This window comes from Magnolia sinica, chromosome 13 (assembly GCF_029962835.1).
Source record: "Magnolia sinica isolate HGM2019 chromosome 13, MsV1, whole genome shotgun sequence".
Lineage (NCBI taxonomy): Eukaryota > Viridiplantae > Streptophyta > Magnoliopsida > Magnoliales > Magnoliaceae > Magnolia > Magnolia sinica.
This window is the reverse complement of record NC_080585.1, coordinates 42,745,591-42,759,031: the sequence shown is the minus strand read 5'-3', so window position 1 is coordinate 42,759,031 and position 13,441 is coordinate 42,745,591. Positions and strand designations below refer to the sequence as shown.

The window sequence follows — 13,441 nt, the reverse complement described above, 5'->3', positions numbered from 1 at the left end:
GATGAGAAATCATCCCAAATACAAAAACAACCCCCCTCTAACAGGGAAAAGAACTAAAATTTAAAAACAATAATAATAATGAGCCACCCTGCAAGAAGCATTCCAATCGCATAGGATTTTGAAGGTTAAATCCCCTATAAATTCAGTATTACACATGACACGTCACTTAGGGATCCAATACTTGGTATGATACAAAGGTGATTTAAAATATATATATATATATATATATAGATAGATAGATAGATATATATATATAATGATATTGCCAGAACAATAAAAGTGTAACATGGTTCTTCACATCTCTATAGGCTCCAGACGCATGTCACATGGCCCAAAATCAGATTGGTCCATGCATTAGGTGGTAAATACATGCATGAAAAGAAAACTGGTGGATAAAAAAATAAATTACAACAGTTTGTATTTTCGTCCATGCACCCCCCAAATGGCAATAACTCATCAAAAAGGCTTTGGAAGGCTCTAAAACAAGTAGCAACTCATTGAAATCCAATCACTATCAATGGCACAAAAAAAGGCTTTGAAAGGAACCTTAAACCTTGTACAACAAGGAAAAAACTACAACTTTGCATAAGCAGATTTGGCCGAGGCAAACATGTCATCAGAGATCACTGCACAATATGGCTCTCTAACAACATCCAACCTAACAATCAAAAACAAATACCAACATGCTAGCATACTATGTGAAACCAAGCGACCATACTGAAATGCAGGCAGTTATAAAGAGTGTCCACCAGGCATGAAGTGTCCCATGCAGGGAAGTGGACAACGATGTACGGAGGCCGACGGGGAACCTGCACTCTCCAACTGAAGGATCAACAATGGTGATCAGAGCCAACCCACCAAAGTCACAGCTATCTGCCCGTTGGTCGTGCTGCTGATAGTAACTATTAAAGGCATATGATACATTCCCAGGCCAATCGATGGTGTAACAGGAGCCTCCGAGAGATAAGGTCGTACAGTCAGCAACGGAGCATGCCTCAACAGCACTGGCTGAGGCATTTGATAAGTCCTTGTTGTTGTCCACCACACACCATTTGGATGCAAGGTATTCTACATTCTGAGCGTTTGCGAGATCTCTTGAACCTTGGCCTAAATCCACATGGTACTTGGCTTGACCATCGAAAGTGAATACGCCCCAATGTCTCTCAAAGTTTCCATTGGCTATGCTTCTCCGATCTTCATCTAAGAGGCTAAAAATGTATGTATCGATCGGTGGTCTCCGAGGCCTAAGTGGTGTCCCCGCTCTGCTCTGTAGATGGCTCATTAGGCCTTTCATGAAGCTCTGAGCAACAATAGACGAAGCATTCATTGCTCCATCTGTGGGCCATCCTATCTGCCCGACAATGATATCCATATCAGCAAACCCAACCCTCGACAAAGCTGCAACCAGGGTGTCAATGCTTGCGTCAAAGCTATTTTTGTATGTGTTATGACCATCTATCAGTGGATGTGCAGTAGGGCGGAAGAGGGCATAGCCTAAGGAGAAGTTCTTATTGTGGTGAAGACTCAAGAAAGGGTAGATATTGATAACGAAAGGGGATCCGTGCTTGCTGAGGAATGAGAGGAGCTGGGTCATGGTTTTGTTGAGATCGGGCCTGAAGTGCCCTTTCGATGGCAGGGTAGAATTTGAAAGGTAAATGTCGGAATTGCAAGGAATGACCACTTTCACCTTGTTTGCTAATTTGGCTCCAATCAAAGCCAACTGGATATTTGTTGCTGCGCCAACGATGAAGGGCTTGAACTGTTCTCCATAGCTTTGGAGTAATGGTTCATCTCCAACAGCAATATACCTGTAAATTGTTCTGTTAGTAGAAGATACATAGATTTCAAAATATAATTGCCATTATCTTTATTAACATGGAAAATGAAATGAACATTAGCATCCTTGTCTTGTGTGAAGGAAAAGAAAAACTATGTATCTAAGAGATGGTCTAAAGTCCAAACAGTTGGACAATAAGTTATGGTTCACCCAAAGGGGATCACTTCAACCTTTCATGTGTGTGAGACATCCAACCCGTTCAATAGGTTGGACTTATAATGAAGAAGCCATATCCACTAATCAAGTGCACCACATTGCATGATGCTATTTATCATGGTCAAGCACTGTTTTCTATGGTGTGGCCCATCTGATGGATAGGACTAATTTTTTCAGGTGATCCTCCTGGTGACTGGTTGGATTTCACATTCGCTTTTATTATTATTTAAGGATGACAATTTATTTCACATGCACTTAATGTTGGAAGTTATCCAGTGGGTGGACCATTCCTTGTGGTCCAACCAGTTCAACTTGAAGACTATATCTAATATAATTAAGTGATTCCCTGTTCTACTTTCAAGGAATAATCAGGTTCTGATGCATCAGGACATGTATAATGTTCTCAAGAGATCAGCCCAAACGCCATAAAAGTGGGGACTGGGGTTCATTTATTCAAACAATTGATATGATGAGGCCCACCACGGTAGGTGGATACCCCAAAATATCTCTCGCATTGGAAGCTAACCCTTCGATTAATTTCTGTCCTAAAGTTGACAGTTAAGAAAAGTAAAAATAAATCAAGTGCCGAAAACAGAAAAACAATAGAGAGTTTTGGGAAATCTCCTGTTTGTAACGGTCCATCAGGTCAATGCGTTAGATCACCAAACAACTGGCCCCACCAGTATGAACAATACTAATGTGTCAGGGATCTGTAACTTCTATCTAGTTTTTAGTAATGTCCTTAATTCAAGCTTATTCCATAATCAATTACATCCAACTTGATGAAAATATAATAACAGAGGGAGATGCCTGACAAGTTGAGTCTATGGTTTGATGATCAGACCATCGACTGATGCCATCATGAATGGGTGCTGCACAAGAAGCACCCTGATTGGAGGATCCTAGCCTCTGTCCCTGCAGCCTATGAATAGAAAGCAAAGAAACAATACAACAACAATCCACGTTCACTAGAGAAAAGGCCAAAGATTGAAGGGATAGGAACTTCCAATCTAGTAAATTTTTGGGGGGGATCCCCAATCCAAGGTGGGTCCATCAGATCAATGTTCTCATCGCCAAACTAAGGGCTCAACATGTTTGAAATTGGGAGCCTTGGCAAACTGTAAATTAGATACTATTCAGGACCCAAAAATTCCTCTGAATGGAAAGGGATATCACAGCTACCAACCACACAATGTCTAGCTGGACTGGGAGAAAAGGCCAAAGATTGAAGGGATAGGAACTTCCAATCTAGTAAATTTTTGGGGGGGATCCCTAATCCAAGGTGGGTTCATCAGATCAATGTTCTCATCGCCAAACTATGGGCTCAACATGTTTGAAATTGGGAGCCTCAGCAAACAGTAAATTAGATACTGTTCAAGACCCTATGATTACTCTTGAATGGAAAGGGATATCACAGCTACCAACCACACAATGTCTGGCTGGACTAGGGCAAAAGGCAAGGTTCCACTTAGCATGTGGTTGTACACGCATGTGTTGCATGCAAGAATGTAACCCATGTTATATGTCCATTTTCCATTAGTTCCATTCATTTTACGTTAGTTTTGTCACTCAAGGGTTAGGATTCATACAAATAGTGTCACGCCCCGAAATTTGGTGCCTGAGTTGGCTAGACCCGACTCTGAATTTCAAGTCATGATTAAATTTCAATCATTCACAACCATAATTTAATAAAAAAAATTCACTACAATAAACCAAACATTCATTTAACACAGAGTTTAATTACAACAGTCTTAACTTTTGAGTTTTCCATTATACATTTTTTCCATCGGGTACAAATAAAAAGGTAATTAAAGCTAGAGGCGCAGCTAGATCTTCGCTCCGCCACCCTTGACTAAACTCTGAGCCCTGAAACATCGTTAATGTGGGTGTGAGCATAACAGCTCGTGGGATCATATTCAACCCAAATATGAGATTCTAGAATTATATTGAATGTGTAAATGATGAAAATACTTTGTTTAAAGTTCAAAACATGAATTAAAATATTGTACCTTAAAGATGACATGAATGCAATGCTGGAATCGTAAAAATGTTGTGAATGTCAAACTTTCCATTAATTTCATAAATAACAAAATTAAATAACCAGCATCTCTTACAAAAACGTACCCAAGTGAATGGTCACGTTGCATTAATGCCCCCACACCGATACCTCATGGTGAGGGACCCATTTATATGTTAGCTGGTTAAACTACTGCTCTAGCTATACCCCTTGACATATGTCCACAATTGTACCCATACACCATACACAAAGAAGACTTCGTAGGATTCAACGGGTTCTAGGGTCTTTCACCCAAGGGACATGATTTCCATACAATAATGCAAGTTCTATACAAAATTTGAAGAAATTCACTATGGTTAAAATTCAATCCATGAAATTTGCTAAAATATCAAGTTGTTTTCTGTAACGGTGCTGGAATTTTTCAACGTAACCCCTAGACAATACTGAAATACCATTTTTGTCCCAAAAATCTTATTTTTAAATTTATTTAATTATTTGTGAATATAAATTGATTATTTTATTCTAAATTTCGATTTCCATTTAATAATTTATAGAAAATGTTTATCTTCACTTTATATTTAAATAATTTTATTTATTTATACTAGAGTTGCATTAGTGTAAAATTTTAAAGTTTTAATTTAATATCATATTTAAAATTCCAAGCTAAATACTTTGATTAACTTCTAAATCAAAGTTTATACTAATCATTAAGCCAATAAGTATAGCAATCGTATCCATTGGATGAAAGATCCCAAAACTCGTTAGATTATTTGGAGTCTCCTTTGTATACGACGTATGAGTACAATTGTGTCTGCGGACATACATCATGGGTTCAACTGGAGCAGTAGTCTGACTAGCTAACTTATAAATGGGTACCTCGCCACGAGGTACCGGTGCATGAGCGTTAATGCAACGTGGCCATCCACTTGGGTATGGTGTTGTAAGAGATGATGGTTATTTAATTTTGTTATTTATGAAATTCATGGAAAGTTTGACATTCAGAGCATCTTTACGATTCCAATATTACATTCATGTCATCTTTAAGATACGGTATTTTAATTCGTGTTTTGAACTTTAAACAAAGTATTTTCATCAAAGATTACTATTTAGTATTTATGACCCTGTGGTAGGAGCATGGGTCACTAGTGTGTGCCATTGTTTCCAATGCGTCCTTACTTGATGTAAGAAATGAAAGGAAGGAAAGAAGTAAAATGTATGGTACACGTATAAATATGGTAATAGAATACAGTAACCAACATGTACACAAATTATGTGTCCTTTTCCCACACATGGCACACCAAATTGCAAACGAAGAACCACACCGTTGATGCAAAAGCACAATGTATGATTAAGTGATCCACAGATCCACCATTCTTTAAACGCATGCATCACCCATTTATAATGATTTTCTCTGTTATGGGGTGATTGGGGGATGGACCTTATCTCATCCGGTGGGCGCAGACCTCAAATGCTCCTTTCTTTCCCTCCTTCCTAAATCATAAAATGATTTGACAAAGAAGCTTCTAATCTGTGCATCTCCAAATCATTCTATCTTGTAGCTCTTGGACAATATTGGTTCCTTCAAGATGCTCTAATAGGTCAATCTAGTTTGTTGTCTCTTAAAAAAAAAAAAAAAAAAAAAAAAAAAAAAAAAAAAAAAAAACCCGCCAAAGCAAAAGCTAGGTGGGGAAAGAATACAACCCAAAGAAAGATAAAAGATTCCAAACATCCACAGTTTTCAAGCTGGACACCCATCCTACCTATTCCACCTTAAAATTCCACACCACCTCTTCGACAGATCCACTTATATTATGAAAACAACAACTCTTGGATAATATTGGTTCCTTCAAGATGCAATAAGAGGTCAATCTAGTCTACCATCTCTTACTCTCTTAGGCTCCTTTTTTTTGTGAAAGGTAACGAAATTTTATTAAAAGAACCTGCTAAAGCAAAAGCTAGGCGGGAAAAGAATACAATCCAAAGAAAGATAAAAGATTACAAACATCCATAACCTTCAAGCTGGATGCTCATCCTACCACTTCCACCACCTCTTCCACAGATCCACTCCTATTATGAAAACAACAATTATTATGTTCCCCCCACATAACCCACAACACTGCAATTAAGACGAGCCGCCATATTGCCCTTCTTTCCTATCCCTCCACCATGTCAAGCCCAAAGGAGGACTTCGACATCACCTACAAAATGTCGAAGATTTCAAGGAAGCTTCCCACACCTGAGCGAAAGCGCAATGGATGAAAACATGATTAATCTACTCAGCATTGTTCATGCATGTAAGACAAATGTTGGGGAGGATCATGGATTTCTTTTGGAGGTTATCTATGGTCAACACCATTTTCCTACCCACCAACCAAACAAACGCTGCAACTTAATGGGGACGTCATAGGACCATGAGTAGAAATGGTGATCCGATTTTGCTTCCAAAGGTACCTCTTGAATCAAGCTATAGAAATATGGAACAATGTAACGACTTGAACTATGCATATGCCACACCATCAAGTCCTCACCCAAGAAGGGGTAATAACCCTACAACTGGTCCAAAACCCTAACAAAATTACCCACTTCCTTGTCCAACAGATCCTTATGGCAAGGTGGAGACCAAACCAAAGAACCTCCACAAGTGGAAAAACAATGAGCTACTATAATGTTCCTCTTTGGGAAAAAGCAAGCCAACCTTATAAACTCTTCTAATAGTGATCTACCTCCACACCACACATCCTCCCAAAAGCAAACGTGCCTTCAATCTCTCGGTGAGAAGGAAACCCCCTCGCTGAACTTAGTGGATATCAATGCAATCGCCTTCCACATACCTGAAACCCGATATAGCAAAGGTCTCTTAACACCCCACCCCCTCCTAGATGTCATATTTACAAGCTATGACCTTTCTCCACAATCTCCCCTCTTCTGTACCAAATCTCCACAGCCATTTACTTGATAATGCTAGGTTCATGGCTCCCAAGACTCTAATGCCCACTCTACTTTCTGCAACAGCCTTGCAAACCTTTTTCCCACTTGATAAGATGAAACTTTTACTTTTCCCGTACCCCTCTCCACAAAAATTCACGTCTCAACATTTCCAGTCTATCCAGAATAGCTTGAGGGCACCTGAAAAGGGACAAAGTACAATGGCATATTTGATAAAGCAGGTTTGATTAGAGTTTAAGTGCCCTTCCATTGAAAGATGTCGACATTTCCAGCTTAAGAGCTTCCCCTCGGTCCTCTCAATCACCTTATCCCATAAGTGCCTAGCCGACTTCCCAATACATAGAGAAAGGCCAAGATAAGTTGAAGGGAAAGACCCAACACTGCACCTAAAAAACATCCGCCAACCTCAACACCTCATCCATGTCCATGAGAATACCCAGCATCTCACTTTTAGTCATCGTTGTCACATGCGATCGCATATGCCATTCTTTTCAGAAGGAGGCATATGCAATCCAGGATAGTAAGCGATGGCATACTTTTTTGTGAAATAAGTATGTGATTGCATATGCGAGTATACCATACTATGGCATACTTTTTTGGTCAATAAGTATGCGATCGCATATGTGAGTATGCAATGGCATACTCCATATGCAATCGCATATAGGTCCAATGGTAAAAGAAATGACCGTCGAATTCATGTATCCAAACATCATATATGTGTATAGTAGCCCATGTTGGTATGTTTATTTATATATATTAAATTTATAAGTCAATAAGTCGAAACTTGTAACTTCGCAAGTTTTTTTTTTTTTTTTTGTAAATTATAAATCGTACTTGTAAATTAAGTTGTAACTTGCAACTTATAAGTTGTTCAAGTTATCAATAAAATTTTTATGTTCGAAGTTTTTAATACTTAATTTTCACTTAATGTAACATGCTGTTTGTTTTGTTAAATTTTATGTAAATAATAATATAAGTAATTAAATATATAGCTTAATTTATAGATGGTCTAATAGTCTCAAAAGCTCAAACTACAATAAAATAGGTAAAAGAACCCAATCCAATCACTTGTAGTAATTAGTCATAGTTTTTCGTATTTTTTAAAGATTTTTTTTTTGATTTTTCACCTTCTTTTTTACATATTTTTAAAAAAAAATTCAAAAAAAAAAGGCAAACCAATATGTGATAGTGCATGTGAGTATGTGATGGCATATGCAAACAACATATGCCAGTCGCATACAATGGCAATGTAATTTGACAACATTGCTTTTAGTAATATTTACCTTCAACCTTGATGCCACCCCGAAGCACCTTACCATATTCTGCAAATTATCCACCACAATTGCGTCGGTGTCACAAACTAGAATGGTATTGATGGCATATTAGAGATGAGTTACTGGCTATCCACATTTGCCACCTAAAAGCCATTAATTAAACCAACCTCTTAACCTTTGTGTAACATTTTGCTGAAGGTTTCCGCAACTACCATGAACAAGAAACGAGATAGGGGGTTTCTTTGCTTAACACCCCTTGATGCCTTAAAGAATCCATTTGGCGACCCGTTGACCAAAACAAAAGAAGCAGTTGATCAAACACATTCTTGAATCCAACCCCTCCATTTCTGCGTACACCCCATCCCATCATAGCAATCCACAACCTTTACCTTAGGCTCCTTTTATGCATTGGAGTCCACCGAATTCGATCACCAATTATGTCGTAGCAATCCGCAACCTTCACCTTAGGCCGAGATGCCAAACTGTGGAGAAGGCAAACCTTTTCTAAACCACTCATCTTCCCAAAATCTAATGACTGACTCATTAACACCTTCTATAAGTCAATCAAGTCTACCATCTCCTACTCTCTTAAACTCCTTTTATACATAGGATCCTACGGACTTTGGTCACCAATTTCGTAATAACAATCTACAACCTTTGCTTGAGGCCGAGATGCCAAACTATGGAGAAGGCAAAATTCTCTAATGAGGACCTTTTCCTTCCTCCTCACATTCTTTCTTTCTTTCCCTCCTTACTAAATATAAGATACGAATGTAAAATGATTTGATAGAGAAGCTTCAATTCTTCGCCCATTTCTAGATCCTTCTATCTTGCAACTCTTAGACAATATTGTTCCCTCAAGATGCTCTAATAGGTCGATCAAGTCTACCATCTACTCTCTTAGGCTCCTTTTATACATAGGAGTCCATGGAATTTGGTCACTGCTTCCATCATACCTCCAAAACCTTTGCTTGAAGCTGAGATGCCAAACGGTAGAGGCAAACCTTCTCTAAAGAGGGCCTTGTCCAAACCACTCATCTTCCTAAAATCTAAAGACACCTTCTATTAGTCAATCAAGTCCCCCATCCAAGGTATTTAAAATCGGTTACGTGACGGCCGTTATGTAACAATAATGGTCATCACCGTTACGCATTATGGGGTCGAAATGGCCGTAACGGCCATTACAGAAAATACAGGCAATAATGGACCGTAATTCAAAAAATTAAAAAGGGTCATAATGGCCGATAAGGAGGCTGTTATGGCCATTACGGCCCGTATCATAACTGTAATGGTGGTGGCCGTTATGGCCACCGTTACCGTTTTGGAACACCTTGCTCCCATCTCCTACTCTCTTAGTCTCCTTTTATACATAGGAGTCCACATAATTTAGTCACCAAATCCATAATAGCAATCCACAACCTTTGCTTGAGAGCCGAGATGCCAAAAAAATAGAGGAGGCAAACCTTCTCTAAAAAGGGCCTTCTCCAAACCACCCATCTTCACAAAATCTAATGACTTGCTCGTCGCCACCTTCTATCTATAAGTCAATCAAGCTTGCCATCTCCTACTCTCTTAGGCTCCTTTTATACAGTCCACAAATTTTGGTCACAATTCCGTCATAGCAATCTACAACCTTTGCCTAAGGTCAAGATGCAGAATTGTAAAGGAGGCGAACCTTATCTAAAGAGAGGGCCTTCTCCAAACCACTCATCTTCCCAATCTAATGATTTGCTCGTTACCACCTTCAAAACCCACTCCCTTCAAGAAGGATGGCTCCATATCCAACATAACATTCTAGATCCCCAAGCTTCTATAACCAGAAGATGAATTTGTACACCAGCCATCTTCCTGCAAACCATATTGCACCCCAATCACCCTTCTCCATCAAGAATATTCTTCATGCCCAAATCACTAGAGCTATCTTCCAAGCAAAGCTCAATTCATCAGCCTGAGGGATTTTAACTTCTTTCCAATTCCATAAGGTGGTAGTTCCAATTCTCCTCTGAAATGTGCCAACGAAAGTCTCTTTTCAACCTTTCCAATTCGTTGAGCATTGCATAATACCTCAAAGAATAAACAAACACATTCAATCTGATGAATGCTACCTGCACTCACCTCGCGCACATACAAGATCAGGGATGTTGCTCGTCCAGCAATCCCCAGCACGTAGACGCCATGTCCAACAAACCAGGATGAGATTATTATCAGGCGGGCCATACGTATACAAAATAAACAAATGCGGTTGAGAGAAACTACACTTACCAAATAAAATAATAGGGTTTACGAGAAATTAGCCAATGGTAACATGTGTGTTCCATTTGATGATAACACCAGCCTCGTTCGTAAGACATGGCATGCACATTGTCAGAATCTCCTAATGAGCGGCTTCGATCTCACTCACATGCGCCCCCATTGACACGTGTAAGCCCGGCGCTCCTTCACCATTCCTCCACAGAACACCCCACAATCCAGTAATACAGCAAATGCAATGAAAATACAAAGCAGAAAGAAGCCGTTTAAAGAGGGAGAGCGTACTCGATCCGCACAGCTGCAGCGCCACCATTCGAGAAGTAGCGAGAGATGTTGTCGTGGACCCAGCTCTCGGCGACCTTCTTGGAAGAACTCAAGGGCCTGAGCATGGCGTTGGGGATGCCGACGATGACGTTGATTCCGGAGCCGGAAAGGGACTCCAAAACGAGAGGATCGGCGTCGAAGAGCTTGACTTTGGAAATGTTGTTGGATTGGAGGACTGCCACGACCTTGGGTGGGGGTAGAGGGTGGGAAGATAAAGTCCCCCAGTTCACGCCAATACCTCCACCCATCGATGTAGCGGGCAAGAAGAAGAAGAGTAAGCTGAGGAGATGGACTGTCGTTGCCATTTTCTTGTATTCTTCTTCTTCTTCTCCTTCTCCTCTTTCACGCAATTCATCGAACAGGTGGAAGACATGAGAAAGCGAGAATGAAATGTGTGAAAATTGCTGGTTGAGGCCGGGGACTGGAATCCCGTACAACACCTAGGAAACGGATTGGCTACTCCCCCTGCCACTTGCCAATAGCTGATGATCGGTGCTCTGTGGGCCTCACCGTGATGTATTTGTTTCATCCATGCCGTCCATATATTTTTCTAGATCATTTTATGATATGAGACCAAAAATGAGGTATATCCCAATCTCAAGTGGACCACATGACAGGAAACAGTGTTGAATGAACGTCGATCATTAAATTTTTTTTGGGGGCCATAAAAGTTTTGGATCAAGCTGATATTTGTTTTTTAACTTCGTATGGTTCTGTATGACCTAATAAACAGATTGGATGTCAAATAAACAATACAGTGGGCCTTAGGAGGATTTTAATGGTGGATATCCAATCACTATTGTTCCTGTGGTGTGGTCCACCAGAGGTTTATATCCCTTTCATTTTTGGTATTAGGCTCTAAAATTATCTGTAAAAATGTATGAACGGAATGGATGAAACACATACATCATAGTGGGGCCCACAGAGCACCGACCACCAGCCACCGGGCTAGTGGCAGGGGGAGCAGCCAATCCATTCTCGTACTAATAACGTAAGCTTGTTAGTACACATCCACGGTCAGTATACATTTCACGGTTAGCCACCTCCACCAGGGAATCCTTGCCAAGACCCTGGTGTTGAAACAAGGTTTGGGGCCTACCATCGTGTTAAGTGTTTTTCATCTAAGTTGCCTGTCCATTTTTCCAGATCATTATATGGCGTGAGCCCAAAATGAAGTAGATTATTTTATGATATAAGCCCAAAAATGAAACCAATCCAAATATCAAATGGACTACTTCACATAAAACAATGTTGATTGAATGCCCACCACCAAAATTTTTAGGGGCTATGAAAGTTTTAGATCAATTTGATATTTGTTTTTTTCCTTCATCCAAGTTTGTACACCTTAATCAATAAGTTGGATGTTAAAGAAACTTTACAATGGGCTTTAGGAGGTTTTTAAAGTGACATTCAATCACTATTATTTTTATGTGATGTACGTGTGGGGTGTATCTCCTTCATTTTTAGGAACAAATCCTTTGCTTGTGACAACAAGGAAGTGAAACTCGCTACTGTCAGGTTCAATAGCTAACCGGGGACCTATTATATAATATGGAAAATGGATAAACAGTGTGGATAAAACGCATGCATTATAATGGCCCAGAGTGCTCCAACGAAGTCACCTAGGTACTAGCGTGTCTAACTTGAATGGTCGATGTACCCAGCTGACGGGCTTCCGGGCCTGACAGGTCCTTGGGTTGGGCTTGGACTTACCTGTCCAAAAACCAATTAGCCCGGCTCAGCCCCACCTATCACTATTTAAAAATTCAAAATTTAAATAAAACATTTTTTCTCTTTCCAAAATTTAAAATTTGAATTCTCCACCCTCTTTTCCCCTGAAGAGGAAGGGTAGAGCTACAGTGGATGAGATCTGCTGGGTGACTTCTTTTACCAATTGCAGAAACAAGAAAAAAAAAAAAAAAACACTACCAAGTCTTCGTTCTTTGCGGGGCACGGATTGGACACTTGTCAGTAGCCAAATCGCCACTGAAGTGACATCACCAAGCTCCGTGGACCCCACCATGAATGCATGTGTTGTATCCATACTGTCCAACCATTTTTAGAGATTATTTTATGACATTACAAAGAGAATGAGATAAATCTAAAGTTCAAGTGGATCCCACCATAGAAAATAGTGGGGACACTGACATCCACCGTTCAAAACTTCTTAAGGGCCATAGTAGCTTCCGATGAAGCTGATATTTTTCTTTTCACTTCATTCACTTCATCTATCTCTATGTTAACATATGAATAGGATGTATCTCAAAAATACATCACTGTGGGCCCTATAAATGTTTCAACGGTAAGTGTGACGGCTCCCGCGGTTTTCTGTAGTGGGTCCAGTTGAAATTTAGATCTATCTTATTCTCTTTGTAATACCATAAAACGATCTCTACAAATGGTTGGACGGTATGGATACAACACATGCATCATGGTAGGGTCCACAGAGCTTAATGACGTCACTTCAGTAGGGATTTGGCTACTGACGCTGTCAGTATCGCCGTTCTTTGCGATGCTGAGGTGGCTGTCTTCATCTTCTCCAAATAAAGGAAAAAATCAACAAGTTTTACAACGACTCCAAGTAAAGAAATTCCACAAGGAAGAGAGGGTTGAGGCAGTTTCCTCTCTCTCTCTCTC

The 13,441-nt window shown here is 39.9% G+C and overlaps 1 protein-coding gene across 1 annotated transcript; it reads right to left on the bottom strand.

Annotated features, from left to right (window-relative positions):
- Positions 1–478: 478 nt before the first annotated feature.
- Positions 479–11,191, bottom strand: LOC131223673 (glucan endo-1,3-beta-glucosidase 9). The gene is made up of 2 exons (XM_058219129.1): positions 10,766–11,191; positions 479–1,808 (listed from the first exon to the last, which is right to left on the bottom strand). Exons 1-2 carry the CDS (start codon positions 11,107–11,109, stop codon positions 695–697), a joined length of 1,458 nt encoding a protein of 485 aa, XP_058075112.1. The 5' UTR covers positions 11,110–11,191; the 3' UTR covers positions 479–694.
- Between the last annotated feature and the right edge of the window lie 2,250 nt (positions 11,192–13,441).